The sequence below is a fragment of the Embiotoca jacksoni genome, unplaced genomic scaffold (genome assembly GCF_022577435.1).
Source record: "Embiotoca jacksoni isolate LCO1_2020_lvr unplaced genomic scaffold, fEmbJac1.0.p SCAF_3, whole genome shotgun sequence".
In the NCBI taxonomy this organism is placed as follows: domain Eukaryota; kingdom Metazoa; phylum Chordata; class Actinopteri; family Embiotocidae; genus Embiotoca; species Embiotoca jacksoni.
Window position 1 is genome coordinate 11,455,015 of NW_027185381.1, and position 18,311 is coordinate 11,473,325.

Here is an 18,311-nt window from a genome sequence, read left to right on the forward strand (position 1 = left end):
TAAGTGGATTTGCATAAGGCAGAATAAGTCTAAATGCCATCAAGGTGCATTATGGGAAGTGTAGGATTCTGTGTTTCTTGTAGCTGACCCATACTACCTCCAGCAACTGCTGAAATGATTTTGACCACTGTTTTTTTTTTTTTAAATCTCTCTAAAGACTCCTAACTTCTTGGAAGAGCAGAAATGAGTCTGTAACTCTCCTGTATGTGTTCTTTCTTTTTTCCAAACTGTTACCAGATGCTTTTCGTTTCTTTGCAGGTCCAACATGTCGCAGCTCCGGCATGCTGCCGTGTTATGGTTTTACTTTCTCCTCCCCTCGCTGCTCTGTGACAACTTGCATTGCTACTACAGCCCCATCCTGGAGAAAGAGAAGACGTTCAAGCTTATTGTGACACAGTGTCCTCCTAATGAGCTGTGCTTTAAGGCACTGGCTCGCTACGGCAACCACAGTGGCCTGTCGGCCAGGGGCTGCATGGCGGAGAAGGACTGCAGCCAGCTGAACAAACTCCACCTCAAAGGAACGCTCTACACCATGAGCTACACCTGCTGTGATCGGCCGTACTGCAACTCGGGTCTGGTCATCGCAGCCCAACCCCTCTACATCACCGTGACACTTGTTGCCTTGGCTGTGACGGCCGGCAGCTTGTGACTAAAGACTGCTCGTGTGTTACGAGCATCATTAGGGGTTCAAGTCGGAAGCCTCGTTGTAGCCTCAACCTGGAGTAAGGCTGAGGGCCTTAGTATGTGGTGAATACCCAGTCTGAAGACACTGAGGTGTGCACCAAGATGATGGCAGAGATATTTATTTTTTTCATATTTTCATAATCCGGATTTTATAAGCAAGTATGTTTTTATTATAAGCACTGTTAATAAATATTTTAATAAGACACCATATTTTACGCTCTTTTTGAATGTTTTCAAGCAAATTTCTTTCACTCTCACACACACACCTGGTCATATATACTGTATTTCAAATTGTCAAAATATTCCATGAAAAAAATCTAAACGATCAACTGACCCTTCTAACAAGGGGTGTTTCCAGTTCCTTATTGTGCCATGAAGCTCCGTTGTTGTCTGAAATACACATCAGTGACTCACATCGCTGCCTTGCATATTCATTCATCACCAATAACATGAGCACAGTTTATTTTGAGCCAGTCCCATATGGTGATGTATTTTTGCAGGTCTTATTTTAAGTTTACATCTTTGTCAGGATGTTACGGGCCCAAGAGTCACAATCAGGGAAAAGTAAACAGAAATCAGTGTTGAAAGACAGACTAATTCAATATGGAGATTTATTGACAGTAAGAAAGTATACAGAAGACAAATGCCAGGCTTATCTTTTAAGAAAGAAAGAGAGCAGCTGAAGCAATGTGTACAGTATGAGGTTTGGACAGTTCTTTATTTCCCTTTTATAAGGCTGCTGGGTCTCCCCATAGTGGATATACATATATATACAGGAGATTGCTATACTGGAGTTACACTGAGGGCAGAGGGTCCATATTACACAGACTTCAAAAAACAACACTAATAGAGCCTCACCTCCAGGTATCAGAAATCAGCAGAGAGGGAGAGAGAGAGGGGGGAGAGAGAGAGAGAGAGAGAGAGGGAGGGGGGGGGGGAGAAAGAGAGAGAGAGAGAGAGAGAGAGAGAGAGAGAGAGAAAGGATGGGAAGGGAGGAAACAGCACAAGAGAAGAGGGAAGTGAAGGAAGAGGGGAGATGATGCAGTCCAAGAGCCTGACTCGACTGCCTAATAACTTAACACTAGAAAATAACATACAGATTTCACGCACAGTGCATCTTAAATAGGTTACGTGAAGAACCATTTACCATAAATATCTGTATTTTCGGGAACCAACATATATATAAAAAAAAAATGATTTAAAAAAACAAAATTCATTGTTCAGTCTTTTTTTTCTTTTCTTATTTTCTCCTTTCCATCGTCGTGCAAACCGTTCTTTTGTTCCTTCTTGGTGTGGATTTTGGGCTTTTTCCGCCCCGCCCACACCTGATCGAAATAAAACAAGGATAAGGAAACTGAACCCAGCACCCCCCTCCCCTCCCCCCTTAAAAGCATATGAATTAGTAGAAAACGAACAAACAAACAAACAAACAGAACACCACAGTCAACTCATCACAAAAAGAACCCACAGACACACAGAACAGCAAGAACACAGTACTGATTTTTTTGTTTTTTCTTTTTCGAGCTTCTTCATCACCGTTCTTCGTCTTAATGGTCAGTATCATCATTGTGGTCTTTCTCCTGGCGTGCTGGTTGGTGGCAGTGGAGCGGTCCACCCCCCCCCCCCCCCTCGCCCCGGTGGCTCAGTGGAACTGGGAGGCTACTCTCCAATCGGCTGGTCAGTTCAGCAGTGATGTATTATCTCTCAATTTCACAGTGTGGTAGGAAAAGTAGGGTGAGGGGCGGGGCCCAGAGGGACAGATATCACGGGTGGGAACAGGAATTGGAGGAACCACAGCAAAAATAAAAAAAAAACAACAACTCGAAAGCCTGACCATCCATGGGGAAAAAGTAAACAAAATGGCCGCTTCACTCCTTCCTTCTGAGTTTCATTCCCGCCGACTTGTGTGGTTGGGAAGGCCTTGATTGGCTGGAGCGTAAACTCATTGGATGGCCCATGTTTGTGGCAGAGGGTATGTAGAGATGGGTGGGGGAAGTCTAAGGCTGACTTGAATCCACGGGTGGATGGGTCTCAACGGGGTGATATGTCTTCAGGAGAAAAAAGGATGTCTGAGGCGGGTCGATATGTGACTGGCAGGTCAGAGAACGAATCCCGACTTGTTGGGTTCAGGCACGCTGCTGCAGTGCCCGCCTCTTGCGGCTGTAGTAGTGACGCATGCCGGTCTGTCTGGCAAAGTTCATCATGTAGTTTTGTTTACGAGTGCTGCGGAGATTCAAAGACAATGAAAAAGGAAGGAAAGGGAGAGGAATGGGGACGTTAGTGACGGAGCAAAGGGCACTAAAACGCCACTTATTCCCATGCACCCGCTCTTATACATGCACGCACACTCACGGATGGTCAAATGCAGCTTCCACTCTCTCTCACATCCGGGTTCATGCTGGCATTTTTAATCATGTTTCAACCATAACCTCAAACACTCAACAGCTGCATGGATCTCATGGTTCGGAGAATGGGTGGCGCTACGTTACACACCTGGATTTGTTTACATTCTGCACAAATGAGAGGCAGCTAGATGGTGAGCATGGTGATAGAACTATCTACACGTATCCAATGGTAGACCAACTATCACAGGACATGACGAAGACACAGGGAGTCTACAAACATACGAACATGATCACTAGGGCGAAACTCTGACTCTGAGTGTTTGAGGTCAGAGCTAAAGGGAAATCAAAAATAAACTAAGGCCATAAAAGTGCAGGGTTGTGAGCAGGAAAAGGATGGTTTTAAAACTAAGTCACAGAGAAAAGCTGCAGAAGATCACTCTTGCTTAGCCTGTTCATTGCCTCTTCCATCCAGCAGGGCGGTGTCAGTGAGCCAGGAGTGCAGCCAGGGCAGGCAGGGGCCTCTGCGAAGCAGGGGGGGTGGGGTGGGGTGGGGGGGGGGGGCAGGAGGGGTCGGGGAAGGTAGTAGATGGTGTGTGTGTGTGTGTGTGTGTGTGTGTGTGTGTGTGTGTGTGTGCGTGTGTGTGTGTGTGTGTGTGCGCGCGTGTGCAATGGTTGATGCTGTGAAGGCGGAGGTGTGAAGGTGAATGGCAGGGATGGCTCTTAGACTGCATGAGTGTGAGTGTATGTTTGTGACTTTTGGTCAGAAACCAAAAGAGAATTGAGGAGGAAGCTCCTGGCTCAGAGTCATGTTGTTGTTGTCTTTAGGCAGACAGACAAACAGCCATGAGTAAAAAAAAAAAAGGATGAAGAGCTGTCGCAACAGTCGATCCGTAAAGCCATGCAGGAACGGAGGAGGTTGAAAAAAGTCGGATGAAACTCAAATGTGAGTTCATTTGAAAATAATGGCGTGTGTGTGTGATGCCCTTCACTGCACCTGATGCTGGTATGAGAATAGAAAAAAAAAAAAAAAATTCACCGCTCGAGTGCGATAAATACAAGTCGAACAAACGGTAATCTTTGTCAAGTGGGATCACTGGATTGTAGCGCGTCGGCTTATAAATTAGCAGCCAGGTCAAAAACACTACAACAGTCTGTAGGAGAGGTAGTAGCAAGAACAATACAAACAGATACAGGTATAGTGATGGATTACATCACACATATACACACAAACACAGTACCATTGACATTTGTGTATCTAAATTATTACATGAAAAATGCCGCAGTGACTGTGCACACTGCACATTCAAAATCAAAACCATTTACCGGGGAATTGTTTGTATTTTGTGACATTGTGCTGAACCATTTAAGAGAATTCATGTCATTTCAAAGCTGTAAACCATTTGCCACCATTGATTTTTATAATCCCTCCATTCACTGCACTGTCATGAATATTGTTGGACTTTCTGTGCTGAGAGTTGTCTCTTAAAATCTGTGTGTTTTTGTCAGCAAAACCTCCACCTGAACACTGTGAGCAGCTGGCCTGCCCTTTGACCTGCCGGGGGCTTTAGTTTAGGCGAGGGCATGGGGATGACCATGGTGATGATGATGATGATGATGATGATGATGATGAAGGAGGGGTGGATGTGTAAGTAAAATTAAAGATGGGTGTCTGCAGTGTAACGGGGAGAGAAAAAGGGTTGGGGGGATGGGGGGGGGGCTGAAGAAGGGGGGGGGGCTGCATTCAGGAAGAGGCGGAGAACTTACCTGACACTACAGCCATGCCAGAGGGAGCAGAATACAGAAGAGAGCAGAGGTTAGAGCGCGAGAGGGAAGAGGCAGGAGGAGGGGACTGCTGTCTTGCAGAAAGGTCTGGGGGGGTAGGAGCCCCAGCCTGGGGAGGCAGGGGCCCAAAGTGGGAGATGGGGAGAGAGGAAGGCAGAAAGAGAAGTCAGAGTTTCAAGGAAGAAGTGAGAGCAAGTGGGGGAAAAAACAAAAAACAGAGAGAACGTGGAAGAAAAAACATGAAAGAAATATGGAGAACAGAAGAGACGGTGGAGATCGAGTTAGGAGACGGTAGAGAAATGTGACAAAGATGAAAGTAAGAGATAACCGCAGGTAGAGGTGAAAGATACACAGCAGTAATCCATCCGTCGTATGCCAGAACGGCAAAATAAACAGAGAAAGAGGCGGAGAAGGAATTTGGAGGAAAGAAAGAGGAAAGACAGGACAAGGAGGAGGATGAGGAGGAGGAGGAGGAGGAGGAGGAGGAGGACGATGATGAAGTGAGGTAGGAAAAGATGCAGCACAAGCAGAGGAATGAGCATGACCACATGATCAAACACATCGGTGACATTAAGCAGCAGGGAGGAGAGGCGCGTGGAGCAAAAGGAAAAGATTGAGCAGGAGGAGTGAGAGGAAGAATGTGTGAAGGAGTGGTGAACAGAGAGAAATAAACAACAGAGCAAAGTGTGAGGATCACGGTCACTCTTTTCAGCAGACACTGTTGAAAACTGAGCGAGTGCAAGGGAGGGAGTGGGACAGGTCACGGCCATGTAGACCAGGGACAGCTCAGGTTAGGCGTAAGTGTGTGTTCAAGTGTGTTTGTGTGTAAATTTGCATAATCTGTCCATGACATGGATGTTGTATGCAGCATTTGAAATGCTTTGGGTACATCTGAACGAACAATGGGCACCCACATCAGAGGGAACATTGCTCTAAGACCCACAGCAACATGCATACAATGCATTTGAAATGCTTTATGACGCTGCCATGTTAAGAATATGCTATAGACCAGTATAGACCATGTTCATGATATCTTCAGTGCCCTGCAGAATTTCCACTTTTGCCATGTTTACGCCCTGTTTGAAAGCTGGAACTGACTTCCAGTTGGAGAAAAGTTACTGGTCCCGGTTAAGAACTAAAACGCAACGCAAATGTAAAAATGGGAAAAAAGAAAGAGAAAAACAATCAGTGAAAAAGTGCAGTGTCCGCAAATTCCATCAAATCAAATTTAAGAAACATTTTATTCCCTGATGAAATAAATACAGTGATGCAATTTTTGCATGAAATGGATGTGACCATGGAAACAAAAATAGACCAGTTAGACTTGGAATTCACAGCAGAACAAAAACACACCATTTCATAAATGTGAAGCCACCATCACTGTTTCCACTCATGTACTGAGGAGACGAGAGTGATCTGTGTTCAGTGATCTCTGCCATGCCTTACAATGGCCACTGGGGGCAGATGGGTTAACTGCAAACAAGTGAAACTATGAATGGATATGTGAATGAGTGCATCAGCACAAAACAAATGGCGACATTAAAAACAATAATGGAATGTATTATTTAAATTGTTTAACGTTATCTATGATCCTTTAGGGCTCTAAATCTGGTATGGTGTGAGACGTTTTAGACATTTCAGTGGAAAAATACATTAGATGGTGACAGGTTGTTCATCTGGAAGATGCATGGGCTCTACAAAACACTGAAAATATGATGATGTGACAGCAGGATTTGATCTGTTGCACACAGAACAGCCATCCACAAGTAGAACCTTTCACAGCAAAGCTCGGCGCAGTACATTTTCTACTCTGCTTGCCTGACACCATTAGATTAGCTGTGATTAGCATATAACACAAGTGACTGTTGAGATGTTTGTCATAGGTGGAAAGCAGCACACATGTAGATGTATTTATTGATGTCTGTGTGTAAACTGTAACCCTGTGTTAGTGTGGAGTGGAGGGAACCATTTGCTCGGGTGAGGCAGAGGCAGAGGTAGAAACAGGGTCAGATCAGGGCTCTGTTGGGGGCCAGTCTGGGGGGGGCCGGCTGGGAATTGGGTACTCACAGAACTACTTCCACATGGTCCAGCGCCCACTGGTCATGTCCCACACCATCGTGTCGTGGCTGCCACCATCGCAGCATCACCCCTTTAACCCTCGCCTCACTGGAGAGATGGTGGAAATGTCTTAGGGTCAGTCAACAAGTGTGTGAGCGTTTATATCAGCATCAGAGCAACCTAAAGCCATTTACCACATTTTCCTCGTCCGGTTACGCGACATTAATAAAAACAGCTTTTAAAACAGAAACTATTAGATTAACATGGACAAATGCAGACTTAATCGGCTTAACAGATGTACAGTATAATGCAGATGAGTTACTGATGTTAGCGGCTTATTAAACCCATTACCCTTTATTAATGACTCACCATCTTTGATAAAGTAATTATTAACAGTCATAAAGTCAGTTACAATTCATAAGTCCACACATTTAAATTGATTATACATCTGCATGTCTCTGGGTGTCTCTATGCATCACTCACAGTGGGATGTTGTAGGAAACTCTCTGGGCCTTTATGAAGTCTTTAGGCTGGTGCTGGGCGATTACGTGCCAGCTGACTCCATTGTTGACGCTGTATTGTAGCAGCACAGCCCGGTCAACTGTGTCAGCTTGATCCAGAGCTATGTTACAGCTGTCTGTCTGTGCCACACTGCCGATCTGCAGCACAAACATGATCTTACTGCGAGGAGACAGACAGGGGAGGAAAAGGAGAGGAGATTAGAGAGAAAATATCACAGGTAGATAATACCGGCCCTTCTGTGGAGAAAACTAATCTATTATATCATTAGTTCATTTATGATCTGATAGTACCTGTACCTGGCCCGAGTGAGGTCCAGTGGTTTGGTAACTGCCTGCCTCATCTTACAGCCATTGAAGTAGAGTGAGTCTCCGTGGGCGTGTGGTGACAGCTGCCCACAGCCACTGCCCACTCCTCCACCCTGGATCAGCTGCCAGCTCTCCTGAGACACGCTGCCAGACTCAAAGTTGTCTTTGATGGAGCTGGGCAGGTCACCGCTGGAGAGGGAGCAGTCGTCACCTGTCGAGGTGAGAGAGGAAGCGCAGCGGATGTGATGAATAAGGGAAAATAAAAAAAAATGACAGGTGTTAGATTAGTAATCATTTAAAAGTATAATCAGAGCAGGGAGGAGTTTCTCCAGGTGAGCTGCCTGATCAGAAGAAAACATTTCGCAAATTTTTGATGCAAATCTTAACTCTTGACCTTTTTCTCCCTCACATTAGTTTACTTCACAAAAGCAACTTCACCTTACATATACAGTATATCTCTGCTGAACAACATAACTGATACAACTCTAAAAATATCTTGTTTGTGGCCCACCATGGTATCCTTCATCACAGATGCAGACTACTCCATTTGTACAGTAGCCGTGGCCGCTGCAGAGCCCCGGGCAGGCCTCGCCAATGTAAACATGGTCCACTCCCCAGCTCTGGCGCTCTCCTGTGCCCTCCTTTTGAATCCAGCGGAACTGGGTGGCCCTGGAAATATACAATAAACCACAAAAGGCTTACACGTCTGTAGCCAACAGAGCTGTTGATGTGTTTTGCTGCAGACTACTCAAACACAATGAGTGCAGTTCTACCCTGAGGAGACGTGGTCCGGCAGCTGGACAGTGACCCTGGTCCATATTGAGCTGTTGACTGGACTGTAGATTGTGGATTCATGGAACTGGAAGGGAGAGCAGCCCACGTTGTTGACTGAGGAGGGGAGGCATTCAGACTGCACCAGCTGCCACGAGTCAGACCTGAGCAGAGACAGGAAGAGCTGAAAACAGCTCACGTAAAGCAAATCCTACAAACAAAATATTGTTAAGTAGTGCGTGTGGAGGGAAGCTATTGCTGCTTTGCTGGACTCCCTAAAGATCCCGTTGGATCTTGTTTCAGGCTTCTCCTCATTTTTCCTACCTTGCATCCTTTCTGTACTGCAGCAGGACAGAATGATGGCCTTCACATGTGTCCGCCTCACAACCAACAACAATCTGCAACAAAGTGAGATGTAAGAAACGGAAGTCACCATTCACAAGATAACTGAAGATGCTATCATAGCAATGGGGCTGTCTTGCAATACTGTACCTTGAACTGTAAAATATATCCAGGCTGCACTATGAGTTCTCGAGTGGCCAGGATGTTGTGTGTCTTGTCTTGGTTCTTGTTCGGCCAGTAAAGGTGAAATGAGGGATTTCCACAGAAGCCAGCTGTACGTACAGCATTAGGGTAGAAACTCCAGCTTTCCTCGTGGGAAACGCCCTCTAGTGAAAAGAGAGGAGGAGGACGTGGCAAAGTGATTTCTAGAGTATTTATTTAGCATCCAACTGCTTAACCAAATTCAAACTCACCATCATCAAATGTGTCAAGCAGGGTGGATGGGTTGATGTCTGACCCTCCCACCAAGATGTTGTCTATGGCCCACTGGGCTCTTTCCAGGCTCGGAGTGGCCAGGCCAGAGGAAATGGTAAAAGGCTGCCACCAGCGCAGGCGTGTAGCATTGGTCAGAGCTCCTTCTGGCAGAACAATATAGTCTCTCCTCACTGACACATACTTCAGATAGTCCATCTCATGCAGCAGCATCCAGGAAACACCTGAGTATTCACAGAACAAGAAAGTTAAACATAAAAGACAGAAGATGAAAAAAGGTAAACGCACAAAATGCAATTCAGCATGATTGTTGTTAGTCCACCTCCATCGGTAGAGTAATCCAGCAGCACGCCCTCTTTACGACAAGTTGGACGATGGCACATGGTCAAGTTATCTTCACTTCCAATTCTAGCCCAGTACTCCACAAACCTGTCAACAAAAACATGCGACTCATAAAGCAGTTAAAGTAGCTCAATGTTTAAAGATGAACAGAAATCTTCTCGCCGTGATAGATACAAGATGAGTACTGACTTGGCTCCCCGGAGGTCCAGATCAGCAGTGACAGCCTGTCTGGCGTCAGCCCCGCCAAAATACAGGGCTGTCCCTTCTACCAACACACCACAGTCTGTGCAGGGCTTACCGCCCTCCAGCACCTGCCACTGAGGCCCTGCTGCCCCCTCCCAGTCAAAACGCTCCTTTAGAGATGCCTTCAAAAAATTAAGTAAGAGAAGAAAAACATACAAATCAAGGACCATCTCATAACATCAAGATATTCTTTTCTAATGTGTCTTTGACATTAAGAAGCGTGTAAAAGCTGATTCAAAGCTACCTTAAGGGCAGTGCTGGCGTAGCAGTTTGGTCCTGTGAATCCTGGATCACAGAGACAGCGTTGATCCAGACAGTCTCCATGTCCCCCACAGTGGCTGTCACATGCTGGCCCGATGTAAAAGTTCTCCACACCCCACTGAATGTCTGAGTGCTGCTGGTAGAACCGGAACCGCACCGCGCTGAGGAAAAGACAAGACAGAGGAGTCAGGTAGCATGCATACAATTTTCATAATTAATTTGACCACTTTAATAATTCATATATACACAATAGATTAATCCATTCATCATTTTGAAGTATGAGATGATGATAACACTAAATATGAAGCAGCCCTTTGTGTTTAGTTTAAAGTATATAGACGTGGAGGTGGGAGGTCTTACGTGTCAGCCAGGCTGTCAGGCAGAGGGTAGACTGCCCTCTTCCAGCCTTCAGCAGAGAAGAAGACTGATGGCTGGGACACCTGGCCACCACAGCGAGGGTCAGCAGGCAGGCACTGAGGAACCAGGTACTTCCAGGTCACCCCAAAGTCTACCGAATACTGAACATGAACTTGCCGGTCCCCGTGTCGCTCTGGCACACTGCAGCCAACAGCAATCTAAATCAACACACAGACACTAACAAGGTTAATTGACCAGGTCCTTCCAGCTTAAATTATTAAAGCCCAAAATGTTAGAATCAACTTGAATCACGAAAAAGATGTCACACAAACACAAATAAATATTTATATTATCCATGGGTCATTTCAGGCTCATTGGTTACCTTGAACTGCATGACCCAGCCCTTGTCAGGAACGATATCATGTGTAACAGCATACACCTCTCTCCCATCAGCATTTCCACACACCATCACTCCATCAGGGGAGCTGCAGAAGCGCTGCACTGAACAGTCCTCTGAGAACAACCAATGATCGCTCACTGAGAAGAAACAAAAAGAGAGTGGCAAAAATTTGAGTCTAATAAAACCAAATGACTCCGTTTGGTAATAAAAACATGTTAAATTGAGGCACTGATTCAGAAATACCTATTGGGGCTTCTTCCTGCTCGCTCACTGGACCTATCCTTCCTGAGGTCTCATCGGCAGGCGCTCTCTCGTGGTTAGGCAATGCCACCCCACCAAATGTGTCAGAGATCTGTGCCCTTGGGTCTGAGCCTGCGATGAGGACGTTATCTAGAGCCCAATCACTGTGGTCTGCCCCGTCGTGCTGTGGCTGCCACCAACGTACACGGATTCCTTCCTGACGAGCAGCAGGGGGCAGCAGCACGTTCACAAACCTGAACAGATGAGAAGATAGAGAGACTCACAGACAGCCTGCTTCAGTTGTGTGCATGTAGTTATGCTGCATGGGTGGCTGGTGGAAAAAACGTACCCAGGCTTGGTGTACAGATCATAGAAGATCTCTGTCAGCAGATGCCAGTTGATTCCTCCATTCAAACTGTACTCCAGAAGGACACCCTGGTTGCGGTTACTAGGCGGGATCATGCAGCCATACATGAAGTAGAACTGGATGAACTCAGCGTTGGTCAGGTTCAGGTCCACTGTCACCAGCTGACGGCTGCAACTCTGTGCACAGACACATAGTGAAATGTAGTCAAGAATTGATCTACAAGGAAAAGCAAAAGGCTAAAAAATAATCGGTTATTTTTCTAACTACATTAACGTTAACGGAACTTAATCAGAACTATAAAAGATGTTCATGTCGCCTAATGCTAGATGTAAGCAGCTGCTCTTAAGACTTTTCTCTAGCAGTGTATCCCTCCACAATAACATAAGCCTGTTGACAGATATCCACTTACAACACTATCCTAAATGCCTTGAAAACCTAAGCTCTACATTAAGCTGACAGCTACTTTGTGGTATTTTATTTAACAGACTGATAACTGAAGCAACATCCATTAGATACTGTTAGATGTCTATCTTATCTAACTGGCTCTGTATCATCGGTTTGCTCCATTGAATCAGCGCTTCAATGCTTTTGCAGTTGTAATTGGAAAAGTTTGTTTTTTCAGTCCCCACCAATGGTACATCAAACTAATGTCCCAACGGATGTGTGAATATGTGTGTTATAAAATGAATGTGTTTTAATTGCATTTACCCTCCACAAAATCCGTAGTTATACTGCATTTCATGATATAAAAGTTAAAGCACAGAGTGGAATAAAAATCCACATGTCGTCTTACCCCACTGAAGTGCAGTGCAGCTCCAGAGGCCACAGCTCCACACACAGTGCTGAGCTTCCCACCGGTGAGGATGTGCCAGTGACTGAGAGAGGGAGCTCGACTAAAGCTGTCCTTCAGCTGGGAAGGCAAAGGTACCACAGGCTCATCACAGTACTCTCCTCCCCACTCTGGGTCACACCTGGTGAGGACGGTGGAGTCAGATACAAATAACCAGATTCAAAGACAAGCTAGACATCAAATTATAGTGAGTTTACTGACTTAAATATCACAACAACAAAAATGCTATAAACAACTTTGTTTGCATGATTAATTAAAAACATTAAGCCCACGCATTAGTCCATATACATTCTGTTTTCAAATAAAATAATGAGACAACATATATTTATATAACACTTTAAACATTTTGCTTATTAATAGCAGCTGTCATTCCAGACATTTACAATAAAAAATGTTCTATGCATGCATAAAGCTGGCATTACTTACACACAAGAGCTCTGTTGGCAGCGTCCGTGTCCAGAGCACATATCTGGGCAGCCATCTCCGATATAGAGGTTATCGAGAGCCCAGGTCTGCTGCTTGTCAAAGGGAGCCTGCTGGAACCAACGGAACCTTGTGGCTGGAGACCTACAGATATAAATCAAAGTCAAAGATGCTAGATTATACAGGAAGGAATTAAACTGAAGATCATGACATGGCACTTTATGATTTGTGTCCCATCATATTGTTGTATGTTTGTCCATGTTTCTGAATAAAGAGAAGGGCTGTGCTGACCTGGCATATGATGGGATAGATAGGGTGACGCGGCCCCACTTGTTGTACGTGTCAGAAACCAGAAGTCGCTGCAGAGTGTAGGAAGAGCAGTCAGGGCTTGTAGGCAGACAGTCTCTGACCACAGGCTGCCAGGTCAAACCCAGATCCAGAGAATACTCCAATTCTACAGCTGCAGAAACAAGATGTAGACTTCTTTAAACTTCTTCTCACATCTTTGTTCAATTGTATTTTATGACAGATGGCTCTTTTAATGAAAAACAACAAGAGCATGTTAAAATCCAAAATTTCTGTGAAAAAAGTCACAACATTGCTCTTCTGTTCTATCATATCACTTTTCAATGCAAAACTTTAAGTAAAAAACACTAATAACATCTTCATGAATGATTCCTATTCCTTACAGTAGCAGGAGTTTGTGACAGAGCAGGAGGCGGAGAAGTCAAACTGGATAAATGCGTCGTGACCCAAACTGATGTCAGTTGTAACAGCATAGCGTGTGTTGGACTTCTCTATAAATGCAAAAGCAGGTCCATCAGAGCCACAGACAGGCATCCGGGTGCCTCCAGGGTGGAGGAGCCATGAGCGCCCATCAATTGAGGAGAAATCATCTTCTAGAGGTCCCCAGCCACTGGCACTGCCACCTACCACCACCTATTCAAAGAAAGATAAATGTTTTCATGGTTAACGCAAAGAAGGCAGATAATGTAGAAACCAATTTCACATTGGAGAGATGAAAAAAATTAATTTAGTTTGGATGGATAAGAGCCATGACGTTCCAGCACTTATGATTACAACACTTAATAATGGATGGATGGTTGGATGGATGATCACTTAATGTACCTGGTCAATGACCCATGGGCTGTAAAAGTGTCCGTTTTCTGAGGGCTGCCACCAGCGGAGGCGAGTAGAGGTCGTGCGGGCACGCAGCGGGATCTCCAGAGCAACCAGACGAGCCTGATTACTGCTGTTACTGAAAAGAAATTCCTGCAGGAGTCCCCAGGTCAGACCTCCATCCACAGAGAACTGAAGCAAAACAGGCTGGGAACGAGGGTCTGGAGCCGCTTTACCACAGCCAAGACGTAGGAAGAACTGAACAAACCTGAAGAGTGAGGCCATTAAGACACGGGAATCTTACTGACAACTGTAGATTTAATAGAACCCACGATTTAAAGATTTGTTTGGTTAAAATATATTGTAAAAATGTTTAAATGTGCATTTCTTTGTTTGTTGGTGTTGATGTAGGTACATAATTACCTAGCATTCGACAAGTCCATGTCATTAGTGAACAACATGCGTAAGCCATCCTCACTGAAGAACAGGTGGTTCCCGCTTGACATGATTCCACACTTCCTGGATGGTTTACCACCACTCAGCAGTCTAAACCGCTCGGCATCCACAGCTCCCCCTAGAAACACAAGCACATAGAACACAAACATACAAAACATCACATCTAGCAATACAATTCTCAAACCATCGTAAATGCATCATAACAGTATTAACAAAACAGAAGGAAAAGAACCTAATCTTCATTATAGTCTCTAAAATAATACTAATAGTACTACTATTTTTACTGCTATTACTAATACTACTACTAATAATAATTATAATAAGAAAAAGTGAATACGAATTCAGCAAGTGATAGCTCACATCACATTCAAGTTTTGGACCAAAAACAGTCAGACAAGCTTTTTTCAAGCTGCCATAAAAGTGCAGTGACCATATGATCAGGTTTGCAACTAATTCCCCACAAACAAGATTTCTGGTTGTTGTTATCTCATCAATAAATACTGTACAGATGCATAATAACCCTCAATGTCCTCACACAGAAACATGGACAACAAACAGTCTGATTCCCAGGGGCTGCGATGAACCTCTCTGTGTGTGTGTGTGTGTACCTTCAAAGTCCTCCTTGAGGAAGTCAGGGTTGGGGGTGTCAGGCACGGAACAGTCAGGTCCAGAGAATCCAGGGTCACACATACAGTGGGTTCCACCCACACAGGCCCCATGACCGTTACACATGTCCTGACACTGTGGACCAATGTAGACGTTGTCGAGTGCCCACATAGGAGGAGCCGATCCAGTTGAGAAGAAACCTTGATACCACCGGAACCTTACTGATCTGCATTACATTAACAAACCAAGGATTAGTGAGTCACAGATACAGACAGACATTTTTGGCGTCATTATACTGAAATAATTTGAAAAGGTTTCCCCAAATGTTTCCCTTTATTTTCTTTTGCAGAGCTGCTCTACCGGACGCATTTCATCCTTACCCACAGAGGCGAAGCTTGCCAAAGTGAATGACCTCCCTCCTCCAGCCCTGAGTGGTACCAGGGAAATAGATGCTAGCGGGGTGAAGTTCTGTGGAGCAAAGTGAGGAGGGCTGAGGTCCACCGGCACACAGAGGCACCAAAAGGTGCCACGTGGCACCAAAGTCCCGTGAGAACTCCAGACGCACTGGATGAGCAGAGGAGCTTTCAGCTGTGCAGCCCACATTAATCTGGAGACACAAATATAAACAAGATGAGAGAGGATGACAGGCAAGGATTTAAGTGTTGAATGAATAAGTTATTATGATTGACGCTTTGTAAATGACGTGTGTGTTTGTGTACCTCAAATTGGATGATGGTGTTCTCATTTACGTCAATGTCCCTGGTGGTAATGGAGTGCTCTCCAAGCTCACTGGAGACAAACACCATCGCTGATTCATCCTCCTCCCTGCAACAATGACACACACAAACACGCATATTAGTCTGGGCTAAAAAATGCTCGGGTTTTACCACCAATGGCATCACAGATAATATATAAACATAAACACAGCCTTTTTCATTTTCAACATTCAAAATGAAGTGTAAAAACTTTAGAAGTTTTTCTTACAGGCCGGTCTTCTGGTAGGGGCAGTAGAGACCAGTATTTCCCCCAGGAGAGAACAGCCAGTTGGACTCATTGGGACCTTCCTCAAAGCTGTCAATCACCACCGGTGGGTTGTGTAAGGAGCTGCCATCAATGATGAGATCATCTATCACCCACACCTCCTCCTTTTTACCTAAGGGCATACAATTGTGAAGATTGTTATACACTGAGTCTAGAAATTTGGCCTAATGGCTGAGTATGAGCAAAAACAAATACAGTAGGAAACATTATTAGTGTTTGGACAGAAATGGAAGGAGAAAAGAAGAGTTAAATAAAGTTCAGGAAAAGTGGGATTTTAGAAAAATAAACATGTAAACAGTGAAGACGTGTAAAGTTTTACTGTGCTTTCACACGTGTCCACGCACCGCTGTTGTAAGGCTGCCAGAGTCTGAAACGGGTGGCGTTGGTCTGAGCACTGGCTGGCAGTGGCAGATGGAGGAACAGAGTGTCAGTAGAAGCTGGGAAGTAAAACTCATCCAACAGCAGCCAGCTGATTCCCCCATTCACAGAGTACTGCAGCAGCACTGAGTGGGAGCGCTCTGGGACACCTAGAAAGAACCACAGGTAAAAACATTTTAAAAACATCAATGCCACACGAAAATGCAGCTACACCCCAAAGAAAAACAGAGTTAAGTAGTACCTTTAGTGATGAATTTGAAGGAGAACTGGATGTAGAGAGTGTTTGAGCAGTCCAAATCTCGTGACACTATCATTCGCAGACCATCCTGCAAACAGACAGAAAACAATTTATTTATCGGCCAGTTAAGGTGTGTCGATGATGCATGGTATTAAAGAGCCCTACCCCTTTAAAGATAAGGGCAGTGCCAGATTTAAGAGGCTCTCCGCTCAGAGTTCCCCTCTCTGCTCCATACACCTCAGGCCAGGTCTCCTGCTGCAAGTTCTCATTAAAGTCCTCTCTCAGTACAGATGGCAGTGGGGACAAAGGAACACAATGCGTTCCTCCATAACCCTTATCACACCTGTGTGACAACAGGAAGAAAAAGTAAGGGTAGGTAACATTTATCTGTTGACAGAAAATAAGTGGAAAACTGACCAAAGACTAAAATTAACTAGCTGTGTAGAAAAGCCGGTTTTACGTACACACAGCGTCCATTGTCGCACAGACCGTGTCCTGAGCACATCCAGGGGCAGCCAGGGGCCAGTAATATGTTATCGAGAGCCCATCCTTCTGCCCCTGGGGTGAAGTGGGTCTGGATCCAACGGAACCGAGTCCTGGGGGAACTGATTTAACAACATGTTATCAAGAAAAAGGAAATTCATACACTTTCACCACATATAACAATCTTTTGGAACAAAACCACGTACTTGGCAGCACTGGGCAGGTAGACGGTGATCCTCCTCCAGTGTTTGTACTGGGTTGATGTATAGATGGAACTCTGAGTATAACCGGCACAGCCGATGGCCGGGGGCACGCACTCAGGGGTGATGAGGGACCAGTGTCGACCACAGTCTGTGGAGTACTCCAGGCGCACACCGTGGGAGAATGAAGTGGACTTACTGCAGCCCATACTCAGCTCGAACTGCAGGAAGGATGAGCCGGACACCTCGAAGTCCCAACTTTCTGCATATCTTGGCTTCTCTGCAAACACACAGTGAGAGCAACATTGGATATATTTTTTTTAGCACAAACTATAACCTGATTCTAGTTAAAACAAGGTTACAGTGATTTAAATTTTTTTATTCAAGTCCACTTAAAAAAAAAAAAAAAATACCCAATTTAGAAGAAAAAAAATCCTAGAAGGTCCTCCTAGGGATTAAACGTGTTTATAAACCTTTGCAAATCACTATGAACGCTACCTTTTACATTATTACATACCACACTATATTATTACATGAGTTATGGCAGGAACAAGAATTGAAAAGATTTATGTCAAAATGTATTTATGTCATTCTCTGTATTTAAATGATTTCATTTTCACTGTAAGGTGTACAAAACAAACACAAACTCATTACCTTCTAATGAAAAGTCAAATATAGCCTCGAAAATAATAGGTACTGCAGAGTTATGTGTGAAATGCATGCATGTTTCAACGCATACGAGAACAGTCAATCAGTGTCTCATGGGTTCACACAGAAGCTTCATGTTTTTAGATGTGCTGCCAAGTTGCTCTTGCTGTGCTCACTTAATGAATGGCCCAGTTGTAATGTACTATTTGTACAAAGTAAATCCGCTCACAGCTTGTTGCGAGCAAAAATAACAGGCAGGATGTTCAATCAGGTTTGCTCTCATTAATAATGCAGGACCCACGGCGCCACAGTAAATGGGTGATTCAATTTCAGCCTGTTGTGTGTATAATACTGTGATGCGCCATGTGCCAGCCACTTGTGTGGCTTGTTTGAGCACTTGTGAGTGTGAAAATACAGT

At 44.7% G+C, this 18,311-nt stretch overlaps 1 protein-coding gene across 3 annotated transcripts in view; it reads right to left on the bottom strand.

Moving 5' to 3' along the window:
• Positions 1-1,281: 1,281 nt before the first annotated feature.
• LOC138206637 (reelin-like) overlaps positions 1,282-18,311 on the bottom strand; it is a 94,069-nt gene continuing 77,039 nt past the window's right edge. The window contains exons 34-65 of one of the 3 annotated variants that reach the window (XM_069163477.1): positions 17,252-17,525; positions 17,027-17,167; positions 16,728-16,905; positions 16,566-16,650; positions 16,291-16,473; positions 15,890-16,058; positions 15,625-15,730; positions 15,286-15,512; positions 14,908-15,131; positions 14,267-14,417; positions 13,853-14,111; positions 13,414-13,663; positions 13,016-13,184; positions 12,728-12,868; positions 12,245-12,422; positions 11,434-11,627; positions 11,088-11,338; positions 10,827-10,981; positions 10,448-10,662; positions 10,071-10,248; positions 9,773-9,948; positions 9,564-9,670; positions 9,223-9,465; positions 8,960-9,135; positions 8,792-8,865; positions 8,470-8,631; positions 8,208-8,365; positions 7,688-7,907; positions 7,353-7,550; positions 6,879-6,977; positions 4,794-4,920; positions 2,819-2,907 (exon numbers count right to left, since the gene is read on the bottom strand). In XM_069163477.1, the coding sequence (XP_069019578.1) occupies positions 4,800-4,920; positions 6,879-6,977; positions 7,353-7,550; positions 7,688-7,907; positions 8,208-8,365; positions 8,470-8,631; positions 8,792-8,865; positions 8,960-9,135; positions 9,223-9,465; positions 9,564-9,670; positions 9,773-9,948; positions 10,071-10,248; positions 10,448-10,662; positions 10,827-10,981; positions 11,088-11,338; positions 11,434-11,627; positions 12,245-12,422; positions 12,728-12,868; positions 13,016-13,184; positions 13,414-13,663; positions 13,853-14,111; positions 14,267-14,417; positions 14,908-15,131; positions 15,286-15,512; positions 15,625-15,730; positions 15,890-16,058; positions 16,291-16,473; positions 16,566-16,650; positions 16,728-16,905; positions 17,027-17,167; positions 17,252-17,525 (5,462 nt within the window). In that variant the 3' untranslated portion in view covers positions 2,819-2,907; positions 4,794-4,799. Of the gene's footprint in view, positions 2,908-4,793; positions 4,921-6,878; positions 6,978-7,352; positions 7,551-7,681; positions 7,908-8,207; positions 8,366-8,469; positions 8,632-8,791; positions 8,866-8,959; positions 9,136-9,222; positions 9,466-9,563; positions 9,671-9,772; positions 9,949-10,070; positions 10,249-10,447; positions 10,663-10,826; positions 10,982-11,087; positions 11,339-11,433; positions 11,628-12,244; positions 12,423-12,727; positions 12,869-13,015; positions 13,185-13,413; positions 13,664-13,852; positions 14,112-14,266; positions 14,418-14,907; positions 15,132-15,285; positions 15,513-15,624; positions 15,731-15,889; positions 16,059-16,290; positions 16,474-16,565; positions 16,651-16,727; positions 16,906-17,026; positions 17,168-17,251; positions 17,526-18,311 lie in introns of all 3 variants that reach the window. The other 2 variants (XM_069163476.1, XM_069163478.1) reach the window with 2 other exon arrangements.